General features: G+C 40.7%; 2 protein-coding genes and 1 non-coding gene across 3 annotated transcripts; all 3 read left to right on the forward strand.

Annotated features, from left to right (window-relative positions):
* The first annotated feature begins 12,946 nt into the window (after window positions 1–12,946).
* Window positions 12,947–13,053, forward strand: LOC141681567 (small nucleolar RNA R71). The gene has a single exon (XR_012558996.1). It is a non-coding gene; the product is annotated as a small nucleolar RNA R71 (small nucleolar RNA).
* A 3,675-nt stretch (window positions 13,054–16,728) lies between these two features.
* LOC141680328 (uncharacterized) lies at window positions 16,729–17,439 on the forward strand. Its single transcript, XM_074486585.1, has 2 exons — window positions 16,729–16,942; window positions 17,009–17,439. Exons 1-2 carry the CDS (start codon window positions 16,729–16,731, stop codon window positions 17,437–17,439), a joined length of 645 nt encoding a protein of 214 aa, XP_074342686.1.
* Window positions 17,440–17,469: 30 nt separating this feature from the next.
* LOC141680329 (uncharacterized) lies at window positions 17,470–17,931 on the forward strand. Its single transcript, XM_074486586.1, has one exon. The coding sequence runs from the start codon at window positions 17,470–17,472 to the stop codon at window positions 17,929–17,931; it is 462 nt and encodes a 153-aa protein (XP_074342687.1).
* The last annotated feature ends 782 nt before the right edge of the window (window positions 17,932–18,713 follow it).

The raw sequence follows: 18,713 nt of genomic DNA on the forward strand, positions 1-18,713 counted from the left end.
TTCGGGTGACTCACAAAAAGCTATCCACCCCTTCTCTGCAATCATGGGCAACAACTCACCATCCCTCCCTGATGGTAAAAACCCCCTCTCCTTATAATCGGCTTCCCCAACAGCCTAGTGTACTCCTCCTCCGCAACTCTGTCAGTTAACCGAGGCCTTGCAGCAGTACCCCTTGATGAATCAGCAGTAGGAACTGTGCTGCTGCTGTCAATAGTGCGTGCTCTCTTGGGTGCCATTGATTTGTGAATAAAAGTGTGTAAGAACTGATTTTTGATGTTTATGAGAGGGTTTAAGTGTAGGAAGTTTGTGGGAGATATGTAGGATAGGTGTATGTATATATAGGGTGTGAAGTAGGTTAAATTAGATTATGAGTGGGGTTGAGGGATAAAATCATGGGGTAATGGGAAAAGAATTCGTGGGTTTATGTTCTGTGATGGGTTTTTTGTGTTTTTGTTTTGTTTTTTTTTTTTCTCTGAACTGCAAAAAAATTTCTGGAATTCGACCCCTGCGCGGCCGCTCAGCATAGCTGCGCGGGCGCGCAGAGGGTCTCTGGAAAAAAATTTTGCAGCCCCTGTTTTCTGATTTTTTTGTGTTTTGGATAGATTATTAACTTTTAAGGGTTCCTGTAACAACAATTCATGGGTTGCCTCCCACGCAGCGCTTCTTTTTCGTCATTAGCTTGACTTCCCGTACCTTTCTCAAGTAGTCAACAAAATGGCACTAACCACCTCTCGGTTTGCCATGTCCCCATAGTAGTGCTTCAACCGCTGACCGTTAACCTTGAATGCTTGGTCCGAATCATTCTCAAAAATTTCCACCGCTCCATGTGGAAACACAGTTTTGACAATAAAAGGTCCAGACCACCTTGATTTCAACTTCCCAGGAAAAAGTCGGAGCCGAGAGTTGAATAACATAACTTGTTGCCCTGGCACAAATAACTTAGGATGTAGCTTCCTATCGTGCCACCTCATCACCTTTTCCTTATACATTTTGTTATTCTCGTACGCTTGAAGTCGAAATTCATCAAGTTCATTAAGCTAAAGCATTCTTTTCTTACCAGCTGCATCTAAATCCAGGTTCAATTTCTTCAATGCCCAGTAGGCCTTATGCTCAAGCTCCGCCGGTAGATGACATCCCTGTAAGTCATATGTCATAGCCTATTTGTATATTCGAGGATTCAACTCAACTCAAATAAGAATGTAATAAGTAAATAGTGGATCGACCGTCAGAGAGATCTCGCAAAGTAATATCTGTCAAAGGATTCAGAAACAAGGTTCATCTACAGACTTGAGGAGTTAATTCACTGGAAGAAGTTCAAGAAGTTGATCATGCCTCAGTGATATAAATCAAGATCGTGGATTTAATCAAGTGACAGAGATCTCGTCAGGGTATCAATTAATTACAAGGATTTAATCTGAAGAAAATCAAAGTGTCAAAGTCAAGACATGAAGAATCGTCACGGAAGTTAGTCACTCATGAACCAGACAGTACATCGAGTGTCAATGTTGAAGTGGTGGAATTGATTCATAATTTTCAGTGATTTTCAGAAGATCTGCAGAAGCATGGTTGCTGCTCAAGACTAGAATTAATTCTCTATTAATTAATTAAGTCATATAATTTAATTAAGAAAATAAATTATATCTGCAAAGATTAATTTATTGATTAATTGAATTAATTGATTAATTAATTCTGAATTAATTTTAGGAATTTTCAGAATTTAAATTGGATTAAAATCTGCATTAAATCAGCAAGACAATTGAAAATGAACTAGCATGACAATCAGGATTGTCATACCGATTGTCATGTTAGGCCATTTTCAATAGTCTCACCGAAAGTTACACTAGGAGGAGGATTGTCTTGCTAGTTCATTCTGATTGTCATGTTAGTTCATTCTGATTGTCATGCTAGTTCATTCAGATTGTCTTGCTAGTTTAATCCATTGTCCTACCGATTGTCTTGCTGAGCTTAGGATTGTCTTGCCAGTTCAATTCTATTCTGTTGATTAAAAAGAAGCAGACAAGCAGCAGTTCAATTATCCATCCAATACACAAGTCAAAAACAAGAACACAGCAGCCGCAGCAAATATTTCATTTTTCATCTGCTTACTTCAAGATTAAATTTCTAGTTTGTAAAGTTAAATCCAATCAACTAGAAATCATTATCTTGTTCTTGTGTAACAATCTAGCGGATCAAAATCCCTAGAACTTAATCTCAAATCACGTTTAGCATTTGATTCTAATTATTGCAAAAATAGAAAAAGTTCATGTCGAATTTATTCTAAATTTGTGATAATTAAGTTGAGATTAATTCCTTGTAATCGATACAGTTGTTGTAACACCTTTCAAGTTTAATAATATTTTTATTTAACTTGAATTTTGTTTCACATTTTTTATTCCGCATTTAATTCGATTATTCGGTACTGTTTGTATTCAACCCCCCTTCTACAAACACATTGGGACCCAACAATTGGTATCAGAGCCTTCTGATTAACGAACAAATCAAGATCCTAGACTTTTGTGATTTTTCAACTCCTTGAATTTTTATTTATTCAAAAATTCATAATGACTTCACATAAAGTTGGAACCGTTAAAATTCCACAATTTGATAAAGAGAATTATATCATGTGGAAGAAGAAGATGCTATTATTTTTACAAGTTGCAAATCCCAAATATTCAAACTTGTTAAAGAAGGGTATAAAAACTCCGATGGTTATTGAACCGGAGGTAATAATAGATGGTGTGGTGACTACTGAAGCTAGAACCTATCCAAAAGAGCCTAAAGATTTTTCTCCTGCTGAGAAGGAAGAAGCCTCCTTGGATGCCAGCCTTCAATTAATATTAATTGATTCCCTTGATCCCTTGATGAACAGACATGTGATGAACTGTAAAAATTCCAAACACATGTGGGAAACTATTGAGGTGATTAATGAAGGCACAGAGGAAGTTAGGGAGAACAAGTTGGAAATCCTAACCTCTGAATATGAACATTTCAAATCAAATCCAGGAGAAGGAATTACTGAAGTGTTTGAGAGGTACAATGCGTTGATCAACAACCTGAACATCAATGGAAAGTATTATTCAATCAGGGAGGTCAACAAAAAGTTCCTTTTAACACTGCCAGCTCATCTTGAACATAGAATCACTGCCATTAGAGAAGCTAGAGATCTGAGTGAGATTTCTTTGGGCAGGCTCTATGGAGTGTTAAAAACCTATGAGTTGGAGCAGATTCAACAGAAGGAAGTCTACGGGAAGGATAGAATGGTCAGCACATCTACTGCACTTGTAGCTGAAGGTCAACAATAACAACAATCTCAACAGTTAGAAAGAATGGTACAGTTTTCCAAGGGTGAGGAAAATGAGTTAGTAGCAGAATATGATCCTCCTACTACAAATCAATCAAGTGATGATTTTTATTCCTTGGAAGAGCTGGAGCAATTGGAAGATGAATCAATGGCCCAAATTGTCAAGAGATTCTCCCATGTCAGATTCAGGAGGAATCCCAAGCTTAAGTACAAGTCCAACTACAACAAATTCCAGAAAGGTGGATCTTCATCCTCTAACACCAGCAGTGGTGGGTACAAAACAGGGATGGTTGATCGAAGCACCATTAGATGCTATAACTGCAATGAGTTGGGACACTTTGCCACAGAATATAGGAAGCCAAAGCAAGTAAGAAAGAACTCTGAAAGGGCTTATCCGGCAAAGGGAAGAAGCTGGGATGATACTGACAGTGAAGATGAAGATGAAGGAAATCTTGCTCTTATGGCTATTGATGGAAAAGCTTCATCGTCAAGAATAGAGGTAAAACTTTCTGATGCTGAAATGGTTTATCATCTAAGAGGTAACTTAGATTGTGCACGTCGTGATAATGAACTGTTAAGTTTAAAGATCACAGACCTTGAGAAAGAGGTCAATGAATTAAGACTTGTGCATATTAATCAAGACAAATTAAAAGAAAAGGTATCTTTTCTAGAGAATAGAGTTGACTGTTATAGAAAACTCGAAACTATTCTCAAAGACAAGATCACCGGTCTTGAGACTAAGGTTAGAGCCTACTTCAATTCTTGTTCGAAGGCTAAAGAGTTCTATAGTAAGCAAGCTGTTAATCAAACATCTGGAATAGGATATGATTACAATGCTGCTATTGGAGAATTAGCCATAAACTCCCCTCCTCATGTCTGTGCTAAAGGGAGGGAAGTACCACATGTGCTTAAGGGTGTTGATGAACCCCTCTATAAAGCATCAATTGCTGAACCATTTGATGCGACCTCTTCTGTTATTCAAGAGGAAATACGTGCTGAGGATCATGCTAATGAGAAGATTGTTTCCAAGTCAAGTGAGTCGAAAGTTCCAGTCAAAGTTGTGAAAGCAACTGAGACTAACTCAGACACACATGAGTTGGATAACAATAATGCCATGTCTACCATGCATAAATTGCCTGCTGTTAATCACTCTCATAAAGCATGTGGTGTTGCTAATTGTATGTCTTGTGCTTTTAATATGATGTATGCTTATTTTAATGGTAAGCATGTGTCTAATGATAAGACTACTCCTCGTCAGCATGTGAATAACAAGAAGCATGATAGGTCTAAGACTGCTAGTCCTTCTAAGGCTAGAAAGGAGACATTTGTGCCTAAGCTTAAACAGAAATTTGTTAACGCTGTTTACAAGGTCAAATGTTCAGTCATTGAGAAAGTTGAGGCAATTAAAATTAAAAATGTTGTTTTGCCAGACAAAGGACAGTTCTACAAGTATGCCGGGCCCAACCAAGTTTGGGTTCCGAAGAAGGTCTAATCCATTTGTAGTGCAGGGCATTAAACAAGTATAACCGGTAGTGTGGATTCTTGACAGTGGATCATCAAGACATATGACCGGAGATAGAGCCCTGCTATCAAATGTGGTTGAGAAAGCTGGCCCCATGGTTACCTTTGGAGATAACAGCAAAGGTTTATCTGAGGGATATGGCTGTTTGCAAGCTGGGAATGTTATCATTGTAATTTTGTATATTGTGCTAGGTTATTATCAGGAAGCAGTATCTAACATATAGCACCAGTGACGAGACTTGAGAATATTACGACATATCAAGCACCTGCTGCACATTACACTTGGAATTGTACTCTAGTAAGATGTGTACAAGTGTACTCCTGGTTGGTAAGTCAAAAGAGGAAGTCAATGCACCACAGTTCATGGACTTTGCAGTTGCAGATCTATTGGACTATGCAATTTCTTCTTCACAATCTCACTTCAGGTTGGTATGAACTAGTATACTGCTCAAGCAATCGTCAAGGACATGGTATGGCACTCTAACAGAAGTTATAATTTTATATGAATAAGTAGAGTCGTCATATTAATAACTATCTTATCACTAAGCACAATCATATTGTTTTATATGTGCAGTGGTATATTGATTATGCAACATAACAATTAGTATCTAAAGTACTTGACAAGTATCGGTCAATGATATTTTGTTAACATTATGTTGCAGATATTTGTAAGCTTTTGATATGAATGAGAATTACTTAGACTTTACCCTAAGTGATCAATGTTTTATCAAAAACTCATTCATATTGAAAAACAAAATCAAACTTCTTTCTACATTAGTGATTTCTTATTTCATGTAAAATCTTTTGAAATCACTATTGTAAATCATTTTCTCTCTATTACCATATGTTCTGTGTTACAGGTTCAGTCTCCAATGACTTTCTTTCATTGACAGTCATGAGGTTGAAAACCCACAACGTCTATCCCAGACTGTAAAGACAAACACAAAAACAGAACCAACCAACACTCTCTTACCACTAAATATAGTATGAATGAGCGTGAGGGAGATAGTGCCTAGTGCACCATATAAGGAAGGTTCTGTAGTCAACCCAGTAGCTCTGTCTCCTACATAGATGAGTAGTATTTAAACCGAGACAACTGCTAGCCCCCATACATCTTCTCAAAAAGATGTAATGGCTGAAAAGGCACAAAAACAGTTACTAGATTCATTCTCTCAACAGGGTGAGTCTATTGAATTTTGCCTGTCGGCCAAGGTATCCGATGTAGTGTCACCACTTCAAACATAAACAATTCTTGATGCACAAGGAGAGGTTACACACACAAAGGATGAGTTGACGGAAACAAGAGTTTCGACCATTTTAAGGTCAGATTCGATTGTTCAAGGTTCGTTAGTGGACCAATTGCCTTTACAGGTGTTAGGAGAGGATACTGATCCAAAAGCCATATGTCAATGGTAGTGTCTACCTCCCCAGGCTTAAATCCCCTGGATGCATCTGCGGATAGTGGATCTGACATAGGTGCAGATCGGCAACTTGTTGACAATGATTCAGATATTACCTGATGAGTCACAAGGAAATGTCTTCACAGACATTAGAAGGGAACTTTGATCTTTATGCTAAATTCGTTGGATCATTGTTTACCTTTCCAGAATTCAAATCTGGAACCCTAAAAGGGAAACTAGCAACTTGTAGATTATGACTCAGATTCATCTGACGAGTTTAACAAGGATGGGGATTTGTGAACTCCCATTGCACCACCTGTGACCTCCTTTAAGGATGGCTAAGGTGATTTTCCTTGCAGGTATAGCTGATTTTTGGAGCTATGAGAGGAGTGATACACTTGTGAGAATGAGTGTAAACACGAGTGGAGAGAAGAGTGAAACACATGTGAGGTACACTAAAACACAATCACACACTCACAGTGAGGAAGAAAGAGAAACTACTTGTTATTTCTTTTCCAACCAAGTGAAATATGAGAACTCCTTCAGACGACGGCATACATTCCTTCTTTAAGGGGGAGATAAAAGCTTAAGTAATAGTTTGGAGGATTCCTCAACTAAGGGGGAGAAATAGCAGGGAGGAAGAAAAAGATCCTAAAAATGTACACTACACCACACCATTGTTGTTTCTAACTACGGATCCTATTGTACGGGAGAGGTGGTAAACACAAGGTGATTTCCTAGTAAGGGAAGAAGCTGGTAGGGGAGTACCATTGGTTTTTATCTGCGGATCCTATTGTACGGGAGAGGTGGTAAAACGAAGGTGATCTTCTTTAATCAGTTGATTCTCATAGGGGGAGAAGCAAGAGATATGGGCTTCTCAACAGGAAATGTGGTTGTACAAATGAAGATGGAACTACTTGAAGATATGTTCAGTCTAGAGGAACATCTACTTGGAATCTGGAAAATGTTAAATCTCATCCAGAACTTTTCTGCTATTTACTTTGCATGTATGTTTATATCTTTTTCTTATTTGTTAGTTGAGTTATCCTCTAGGTATTTGTGTGTTATTGTCTAACAAACAAATAGGGGGAGATTGTAAGTCATATGTCATAGCCTATTTGTATATTCGAGGATTCAACTCAACTCAAATAAGAATGTAATAAGTAAATAGTGGATCGACCGTCAGAGAGATCTCGCAAAGTAATATCTGTCAAAGGATTCAGAAACAAGGTTCATCTACAGACTTGAGGAGTTAATTCACTGGAAGAAGTTCAAGAAGTTGATCATGCCTCAGTGATATAAATCAAGATCGTGGATTTAATCAAGTGACAGAGATCTCGTCAGGGTATCAATTAATTACAAGGATTTAATCTGAAGAAAATCAAAGTGTCAAAGTCAAGACATGAAGAATCGTCACGGAAGTTAGTCACTCATGAACCAGACAGTACATCGAGTGTCAACGTTGAAGTGGTGGAATTGATTCATAATTTTCAGTGATTTTCAGAAGATCTACAGAAGCATGGTTGCTGCTCAAGACTAGAATTAATTCTCTATTAATTAATTAAGTCATATAATTTAATTAAGAAAATAAATTATATTTGCAAAGATTAATTTATTGATTAATTGAATTAATTGATTAATTAATTCTGAATTAATTTTAGGAATTTTCAGAATTTAAATTGGATTAAAATCTGCATTAAATCAACAAGACAATTGAAAATGAACTAGCATGACAATCAGGATTGTCATACCGATTGTCATGCTAGGCCATTTTCAATAGTCTCACCGAAAGTTACACTAGGAGGAGGATTGTCTTGCTAGTTCATTCTGATTGTCATGCTAGTTCATTCTGATTGTCATGCTAGTTCATTCAGATTGTCTTGCTAGTTCAATCCATTGTCCTACCGATTGTCTTGCTGAGCTTAGGATTGTCTTGCCAGTTCAATTCTATTCTGTTGATTAAAAAGAAGCAGACAAGCAGCAGTTCAATTATCCATCCAATACACAAGTCAAAAACAAGAACACAGCAGCCGCAGCAAATATTTCATTTTTCATCTGCTTACTTCAAGATTAAATTTCTAGTTTGTAAAGTTAAATCCAATCAACTAGAAATCATTCTCTTGTTCTTGTGTAACAATCTAGCGGATCAAAATCCCTAGAACTTAATCTCAAATCACGTTTAGCATTTGATTCTAATTATTGCAAAAATAGAAAAAGTTCATGTCGAATTTATTCTAAATTTGTGATAATTAAGTTGAGATTAATTCCTTGTAATCGATACAGTTGTTGTAACACCTTTCAAGTTTAATAATATTTTTATTTAACTTGAATTTTGTTTCACATTTTTTATTCCGCATTTAATTCGATTATTCGGTACTGTTTGTATTCAACCCCCCCTTCTACAAACACATTGGGACCCAACAATCCCTTACCGTACACCAACTGAAACGGTGACATCCCAAGTGGAGTTTTGTATGCTGTTCTGTAAGCCCAAACAGCTTCATCGAGCTTTAAAGACCAATCCTTCCTTGACGGACAAACAACCTTCTCTAGAATGCGCTTTATCTCTCTGTTAGACACTTCCGCTTGACCATTTGTTTGCGGATGATAGGCAGTAGCTACTCGATGATTCACATGATAACGTTGCATCATAGAAGTGAACTTACGGTTGCAAAAATGTGATCCTTCATCACTTATGATTACCCGAGGCGTTCCAAACCTTGTGAAAATTTGCTTATGAAGAAAATTTAGCACTGCCTTTGCATCATTTGTCGGTAAAGCTTTAACTTCGACCCATTTTGAGACATAATCGATTGCCATCAAGATGTACTGATTATTGCAAGACGAGATAAAAGGCCCCATGAAATCGATTCCCCATACATCAAAGACCTCGACTTCAAGTATCACATTTAATGGCATCTCATCCTTCCTTGACAAATTTCCCACTCTTTGGCAACGATCACACCTTAAAACAAACTGATGAGCATCCTTGAACAAAGTAGGCCAGAAAAAACCTGCTTGCAGAATACGAGTTGCCGTCTTCTCACCTCCATAGTGTCCACCATAAACCGTGGAATGGCAGTCTCGTAATATCCCCTCCGTCTCACAGAACGGGATATATCTCCTGATGATCTGGTCAGCTCCCTGTCTAAACAAATATGGTTCATCCCACATATACCACTTCACCTCATGCAGAAACTTCTTCTTTTGAGCGGATGTCAAATTAAGCGGCATTATATTGCTGACAAGATAGTTTATAATATCTGCAAACCATGGTTCTTCCTCCTAAATTGCAAACAACTGCTCATCCGGAAAAGATTCATTGATTAACATCCTATCTTGTGAAGTAGAATCGGGATTCTCCAACCTAGAGAGATGGTCAACTACTTGATTCTCGGTACCTTTTCTATCTTTGATCTCTAACTCAAATTCCTGAAGTAAAAGCACCCAACGAATGAGTCTCGGCTTCGAATCCTTCTTAGAAACTAGATAGCGAATAGCTGCATGATTAGTGAATACTGTTACTTTTGTACCAAGCAGATAAGATCGAAATTTCTCAAAGCCAAAGACTATAGCCAAAAGCTCCTTCTCAGTAGTGGTGTAGTTCAATTGGTCCCCATTTAAAGTCTTACTCGCATAGTAGACCACATGGAAGAGATTTTTCTTGCGCTGTCCCAGAACTGCACCTACCGCATAGTCACTCGCATCACACATCATCTCAAACGGTTCTGTCCAATCTGGTGCTGTAATAACTGGTGTCGTGATCAAACTCTCCTTGAGAGTCTCGAATGCTGCCAAACATTCATCATCAAATTTGAAAGGCACATCTTTCTCAAGTAAATTGCACAACGGCTTAGATATCTTTGAAAAGTCCTTGATGAATCGCCGATAAAAACCCGCATGACCGAGAAAACTACGAATTCCTTTCACCGAATTAGGTGGGGGAAGATTTTCAATGACTCCCACCTTGGCCTTGTCCACCTCCAGACCCTTGCTAGAGACCTTATGCCCAAGGATAATGCCTTCACGCACCATAAAATGACATTTCTCCCAATTAAGCACCAAATTAGCTTCCACGCATCTTTTGAGTACGGCGCGCAGATTATTCAAACATTCCTCATATGAGTGTCCAAAGACGGAGAAGTCATCCATGAACACTTCGACGTTATTTCCAATCATGTCAGAGAATATAGCCATCATACATCTCTGAAAAGTGGCCGGGGCGCCACATAACCCAAACGAAACTCTACAAAAAGCAAATGTGCCAAATGGACAAGTGAAGGTAGTCTTTTCCTGATCCTCTGGTGCAATACAAATCTGATTATACCCGGAATAACCATCCAGAAGACAAAAATACTCATGTCCCGCCAATCTGTCAAGCATTTGATCAATGAATGGGAGAGGGAAGTGATCCTTCCTTGTGGCTTTGTTCAATTTTCTATAATCCATGCATACTCTCCATCCTGTAACTGTTCGAGTAGGGATGAGCTCATTCTTTTCATTTGTGACCACAGTGATACCTCCTTTCTTAGGTACACATTGCACGGGGCTCACCCACGAGCTGTCAGAAATAGGATAAATGATGCCTGCATCTAGCCATTTCAGAATTTCTTTCTTCACCACCTCCTTCATGATCGGGTTCAGTCTTCGCTGCTGTTCCACAGTTGGCTTACTACCTTCCTCTAACAGAATTTTATGCATACAATATGAAGGACTTATCCCCTTGATGTCTGCTATGGTCCATCCTATAGCTGATTTGAATTCTCTCAAAATCCTTAAGAGCTTGTCTTCCTCACTACCTGAAAGGTCAGCTGAAATAATAACAGGTAACGTAGATGAATCACCTAAAAAAGCATACCTCAAGTGTTCAGGTAATGGTTTGAGCTCCAAGGTAGGTGCTTCCTCTATTGATGGTTTGAGCTTCCCTTCAGCATTCTTAAGGTCAGAAGTACCAAGAGATTCAAATGGTATGTCGAGCTTTCGCTTCCATGGAGAAGCGTTCAGATATTGTAATTGCTCGTTGCTATCTTCATCATCGCTGTCAAAATCCCCCACTAAGGCCTTTTCCAATGCATCAGACATTAGCATGTGATCGAGTTCCGAAGTAACCGCAGAATCAATCACATCCACTTTTAAGCACTCCTCATCTTCTGTAGGGAATTTCATTGCCTTGAATACGTTGAAGGTCACATCCTGATCTTGGACCCGCATAGTAAGTTCCCCTTTTTGCACATCTATCAAGGTACGGCCAGTAGCCAAGAAAGGCCTCCCCAAGATTATGGGAATCTTCTTATCTTCCTCAAAATACAGAATAACAAAATATGCAGGAAAGAAGAGCTTATCCACCTTAACGAGCACATCCTCAACTATGCCCCTTGGGTAAGTAATGGAACGGTCCGCCAATTGTAGCGACATGTATGTGGGTTTTGGATCAGGCAGATCCAGCTTTTTAAAGATCGACAACGGCATCAGATTAATGATTGCTCCCAAATCACAAAGGCACTTATCAAAAGTTAGATTGCCAATGGTGCAAGGAATGGTGAAGCTTCCTGGATCTTTTAGTTTTGGTGGTAACTTTTGCTGCAGAACAGCGCTGCATTCTTCCGTGAGAGCAACGGTTTCAAGGTCATCCAGTTTCACCTTCCTTGAAAGAATAGTCTTCATAAACTTCGCATAACTAGGCATTTGTTCCAGAGCCTCAGCGAAAGGTATATTGATGTGAAGTTTCTTGAACACCTCCAGAAACTTCCCGAACTGTCTATCCAGCTTTTATTGCTGCAATCTCTTAGGAAAAGGTGGTGGAGGATAGAGCTGTTTCTCCCCTGTATTAGCCTCAGGCAGAGTGTGTTCAACAGTAGTCTTCCTTGGTTCCGCCGCTTTCTCCTTTTGCTTAGATTCTTCATCTCTAACTTCAGCTTCGACTTCTTTTGCCTTTTCAGCATCAGCTACTTTTCCAGACCTTAAGGTAATAGCCTTGACTTGCTCTTTAGCTTCCTTCCTGCCTGGTACTTCCGTGTCACTGGAAAGAGTGCCAGGTTGACGATTGAGCACTGCATTGGCTAATTGACCGATTTGATTTTCCAAGGTCTTGATAGAAACCGCCTGACTCTTGCACAACAGCTTAAGTTCCTCAAAATCAGCACTAGTAGGTGCAGCTGCACTTCCCTGTTGAGGATATGATTGCCTTGTAGCATACTGCTGTGGTTGCTGGAATCCAGGTGGGTTAAACTGTTTACTTACTCCTTGCTGATATGGTGGCTGAATAGCATTCTGATTATTTCCCCAGCTGAAATTTGGATGATTTCTGTTGTTAGGATGATAGGTCGCTGGCACAGGCTGCTGTTGTCGCTGATAATTATTCACATACTGAACAGATTCATTGACAAGAGAACACTGATCCGTAGCATGAGAACCTGCACAAAGCTCACAAACCATAGCTATTTGATTAACTCCATACGTACCCAGAGAATCAACCTTTATTGATAGCGCTTGGAGCTGGGCTGCAATAGCGGTGGCTGCATCAACTTCCAGAATACCTGCGACCTTGCCTGACGTCATCCTCTGAGTTGGGTTTTGATGCTCATTTGCAGCCATTGTCTCTATAAGATTATACGCCTCAGTATAGCTTTTAGCCCATAAGGCTCCTCCCGCTGCTGCATCGAGCATGGGCCAAGATTGGGCCCCCAAACCATTATAAAAACCAGTGATTACCATCCAATCCGGCATTCCATGATGTGGACATTTTCTCAACATTTCCTTGTAGCGTTCCCAAGCCTCGCACATAGATTCTGTAGGTTGCTGCGCAAACTGAGTAAGAGCACTCCTCATAGCAGCAGTCTTTGCCATTGGATAAAACTTCACCAGAAACTTTTGCGCAAGATCTTGCCACGTAGTGATGGACCCAGCTGGTTCAAAATGTAACCAGTCTTTAGCTTTATCCCTCAGTGAGAATGGGAAAAGACTCAACTTGATAGCCTCATCAGTCACGCCATTATACTTAAAAGTGCTGCAGATCTCGACAAAATTCCTTATGTGCATGTTGGGGTCTTCAGTTGCCGCTCCTCCAAAAGAAACAGAATTCTGCACCATCTGAATAGTGCTCGGCTTGATTTCAAAGGTGTTAGCTTGAATAGCCAGATGAAGGATGCTTGACTGAATGTCATCAATTTTAGGCCGAGAAAAATCCATAAGAGCTGGATCAGCTTGAACAATACGATCTCCCATGTTTACTGGTTCTTTCTGCTCAGTTCCTGAATCCGAATCCTCAAAATCTAACTTCTCCGGAGTATCAAGAACTTCGTCTTTCTCCTCAGCTGTATCTAAGGTCCTCTTGCGAGCACGAGAACGAGTTTGCATAAACGCTTGCTAAAGTACCTGAAACACAACCGAAAAGAGTAATTAACTACTACATCCTAATCACTGAGTCCTAATGACCAATGATGGTAAGTACATAAACTAAACAAATACGCCGAGTCCCCGGCAGCGGCGCCAAAAACTTGTTAGGGCGAAAACATGCACTAATATTCACGCAAGTATACGCGTTCGCAAGTAATATAGAATACTTTCTAGTTCGTTCCCTCAGAGACTCAGACTAATTTATTGTCTAATTTAACTCACTCACCAATGTATGATTACTTCTCTATGTTAAGATAATAACACTTAAAATTGTTGATTAAATATTAACTATAATTAACTACTTAATTAACCACTTAACTAACACTTCAATTTATCAATAATAAAACACTCATGAGATCACAACTTCATTATTACTTCCTTCTATAGCCATTGTTATTACCTTTAGCATGTGACAGTGATGACATTAATCGAATAACACGAAACTGATAAAAGCCAACTTTCATTGTACTAATACCATTCTACCAAACATCCACAATTAAGATAGAAGTTGAATAGTCATCAATTATGTTGAGTTCCTATATGTCTACAGAAATTGACAACACAACGATTTAAGCACAAGTTATCCCTTTTGATTACATAGGGCAAATAAAACTGTTAGAATTACCCACTAATCATGCTCAACGTACATGAACCTATGCTAGCATGGCAAGTTCTAAATCTCAAGATCCACCGTCGCTTCACAAGAGATTAACACCCTATCTTATATGTTCGCGACGCACATAAGACGAATACGCACAACCAATACTAGATATCATGCAATCATCACACACTAAAGTATTAAACAATTAACTAAAGAATTCCATAATAAATCCATTGTAACCCCATGATCACGATTAGCCCATAATAGAACTTATCGCCATCATGGGTTCATATGAAATCATGATAAACAACACAAGAAAATAATAACTAAACTAATTATATTAAAACAGAGTATGTCACAAGAGTAAATAAGTCAAAGCAAGAAAACTAGCATCCAACGTTACAATGAAACAAGAATCACAAGAAAATATGCTTCCTCTTCGCTGCAGTGTGCTAAATCGGTCTTCTTCCTTATCTCCTTCGCTTCTTGCGCAAAACACAATCTAAAACATAATCTCTTTTTTTCTCTCTGTGAAAACGTCTCAAATCTACTTATATAATAGTCCCATAAAACTCAGATTACATAGAAGTTGGAAGCCAAACAGAAGTAGAAGTCTAAAATAATTTATCCTTTTCCCCGACCCTGCGCGGCCGCTCAGCATTTCTGCGCGGGCGCGCAAGGCTGCTGCGCGGCCGCTCAGCATTGCTGCGCGGGCGCGCAGGACCCTACTGGAAAAAATCCAGGTTTGCTCCGTTTCTTCGCCGTAATCTGCCCGTTCTTTTCCTCTCGCAATGGTGAACACATGCCAAAGCTTATTCTTGATGATTCCTCCTCCGAAATGCAACTAATACCCTGAAATGCATAAACACTAGAAAAACGCATCAAATACACAAAATACTTGATTTCAAGACACCAATTTAAGCCATTTTAAGACGTTCTAAGTGGAATAAAATGCCACTTATCACCCGTACAATGCAATATTTGGGAGGCCCTTCTTGTCGACCTTTGAAGCGGTGGAGTCTATACCCCATCTTAAGCTCAAGTTCCCAACTGAGAAAGGGGTAGGAGAAATGAGAGGCGATCAGAAAATCGCTTGAATCATAATGCTGGAGGATCTCGAGAAGGATCAGGTTTACGAGGGGCCGGACGGAACTGGAAAGAGAAAGCGGGCTGAATCCGAGCCCAGTGGAAGCCGAGAAACATTAAATATTGGGTTGGAAAATTTTGGGGCGGATCTCTCGAGCCCGATAGCCGAACCCGCAGCCGAAACCGAAGAAGTGGAGTTGTATGTAGGCCATTCGGGAAAGATGGTTCAGATTGGGAAAAATATGGGGGCAGATCTGAAGACAAAAGTGATAGCTGTCCTTCGGCAATACCATGATATCTTCGCCTAGGGGCCGGAGGATATGCCCGGCTTGGATCCCAATACGGCAAAGCACTGCTTGAATGTGCAGCCCGAGGCCAAACCGGTGAAGCAGAAGAAGAGGACATTCGCAGTCGAACGACAGAAGGTCACAGAGGCTGAAGTAGAAAAATTGTTGGAAGCTAAATTCATCGAAGAAATTGAATATCCCGACTGGCTGGCCAATGTGGTGGTTGTCAAGAAGTCAAATGGGAAGTGAAGGATGTGTGTTGACTATACGGACCTCAATAAAGCATGTCTGAAGGATCACTATCCCTTGCCCAGCATCGACCAACTGATAGAAGTTACGGCAGGATATGAGGTACTTAGTTTTTTGGATGCTTTTTCTGGTTATCATCAAATTGCTATAAATGACAAGGATGTGCCCAAGACAGCGTTCATAACTCCAAAGGGGACTTATGCTTATATTAAAATGCCCTTCGGACTGAAGAACGCTAGAGCCACATTCCAACGAATGGTAAATAAGGTCTTTAAAGAGCAGATCGGTCGAAACATGGAGGCGTATATGGATGATATGATTGTAAAATTGTTGTTCCAAGATCATACCGAAGACTTAAAAGAATGCTTCGAAACGCTCCGGAGGAACAACATGAGGATCAATCCGAACAAATGTACCTTCGGAGTCTCCAGCGGCAAGTTTCTTGGTTACATGGTCAGTGCCCGGGGGATAGAGGTGAACCCCGAGAAGATCGAAGCAGTCATTAATATGGAAGCTCCTAAATGTATCAGGGACATCCAGAAGTTGACCGGCCGGCTCGCCGCCCTTTGACGTTTTATTTCCCGGTCAGCCGAAAAGGCACTCCCCTTCTTCGCTGTACTCAAAGGGTCGAAGAATTTTGAGTAGGGGGCCGAGTGCCAAAGGGCATTCGAAGAAGTAAAAGAATATCTCACGAAGGCACCACTCTTGATGAGGCCCGATCCTAAGGAAACTCTCCAGCTATATCTAGCCGTGTCCGACAGAACTCTGGGGGCGGTGCTTGTGAAAAATTATTAAGGCAATCAACATCCAGTGTTCTACGTATCCCACGTCCTCAAGAACGCAGAAACGAGGTACCCCAACGCTGAAAAATTCGCATATGGGTTGGTTATGGCCTCCCGAAAATTGCGACCTTATTTCCAAGGACGGACGATTCAGATCGTTACCAGCCAATCTCTGAAGAAGATCTTAACAAGGCCCGAAGCCTCGGGAAGAGTCGTGATCTGGTCCATCGAGCTTGGGGAATTTGATCTCGAGTACGTCCCCCGAACGGAGATCAAGGCTCAAGCTCTTGCCGACTTTGTGGTCGAGTGCACATTCTCAGGTCTGAAGGATCTTACGCCTGACGAACAGTTAATCTGAATCCATGGGAAGTGGAAACTTTTTGTAGATGGGTCGGTAGCCGGAAAAAAGTATGGGTCCGGCTTAATTCTCTCCAGCCCTGAAGGATTCGAGATATACCAGGCTATAAGATTCGACTTTCCCTTGACGAACAACGAAGCGAAGTACGAGGCACTCCTCGCAGGGATGGAGCTGGCCCAAAGTCTGGAGGCGAAGCATCTAAGGGCCTTCAGTGACTCCATGCTGGTTGTGAAACACTTTACGGGGGAATATGAGCAAAGAGATCCCCGAACGAAAGCCTATGCTGCTAAGGTAAGAGATGCATCTTTGTCATTTAAAACCTTTGAGCTAAGTCAAATTGGCAGGGAAAATAATGCTCGAGCGGACGCCCTTTCCAGGCTAGCTTCGGCTGAGACACAGAACCTAACTGGTTCTATTTACCTCACCGAAGCCAAGATGCCTTCGATCGAGAAGAAATAATGTCTAGAGATCCACCCAGGAAGCGATTGGATGACCCCCCCTAGGAATTTTCTGGAGAAAGGCATTCTACCTCCAAACCGAAGGGAGGCGCTAAAAATAAAATATAGAGTATCGAGCTACACAATCATTAATGGGCGGATGTATCATCGATCAGTCAGTCAACCCCTTCTACGATGCTTAAATACCGAAGAACAGCGACAGGCTCTTGAGGCAGTGCACGAGGGAATTTGCGGAGAACACCTGGCAGGTCGGTCCCTCACCTTTAAAATTCTCCGACAAGGATTCTTCTGGCCCACTCTGAAGGCCGATGCCAGCGACTATGCAAAGAAGTGTGTACAGTGCCAATTGTTCACCACTGTCCCAAAACAGCCCCCAGAAGAGATGACTTCAGTGTTAAGTCCCATTTCGTTCGCCGTCTGGGCCGTAGACATAGTTGGCATTCTCCCAACTAGTACGAAGCAAGTGAAATACTGCATAATCACCATTGGTTAGATGACCAAGTGGGTCGAAGCCCGTCCTCTGTCGGCTATAACTGAGGAAGCCGCAAAAAAGTTCTTCTTAGAACATATCATTCTTCGGTTTGGCATTCCGAAGACCTGCATCTCTGACAATGGGACACAGTTTATTGGAAACAAGTTCCGCAAGTTTCTGCACCACTTCGGAATAGAACAAAAATTTAGCTCAGTCGCCCACCTGCAAGGAAATGGAGCAATCGAGGCGGCAAACAAAGTGATCTTTCGAGGAATAAAGAAAAGGTTGGGCGAGGCTAAAGGAAGATGGTCAGAAGAACTCCCTTGGATCTTATGGGCCTATCGACGACCCCTAGGACTTTAACAGGGGAGACTCCTTTCAGGATGGCCTATGGAACCGAAGCCCTGGTCCCAGTCGAAGTAGGATTGGAATCCCACCGAACCGAGGTCGACAATACAGGGACCAACGACTTTGGGCTGAAGGCGAACGTGGATTTGCTGGAGGAAGAAAGGGAAGCTGCCTATTAGAGGAATATGAAATACTTGTTGCAGGCTGCTTAGAACTATGACTCCAACATCAAGAAGAGGTCGTTCGGAGTGGGAGATCTAGTCCTGAGAGAACTGGCAGCTTCTATGCCCACCAAACAAGGAAAGCTTCAGCCTAACTGAGAAGGACCTTACAAGGTGACTGAGGTCATTCTCCCAGGAACATATAAGCTTGAAACCCTAGCAGGCGAAGCAATTAAGAACACCTGGCATGCAAGTCGCCTTCGGAAGTTTTATCAGTAAGAAATTTCTTTAAAA

The sequence above is a fragment of the Apium graveolens genome, chromosome 8, assembly GCF_009905375.1.
Source record: "Apium graveolens cultivar Ventura chromosome 8, ASM990537v1, whole genome shotgun sequence".
Classification (NCBI taxonomy): domain Eukaryota; kingdom Viridiplantae; phylum Streptophyta; class Magnoliopsida; order Apiales; family Apiaceae; genus Apium; species Apium graveolens.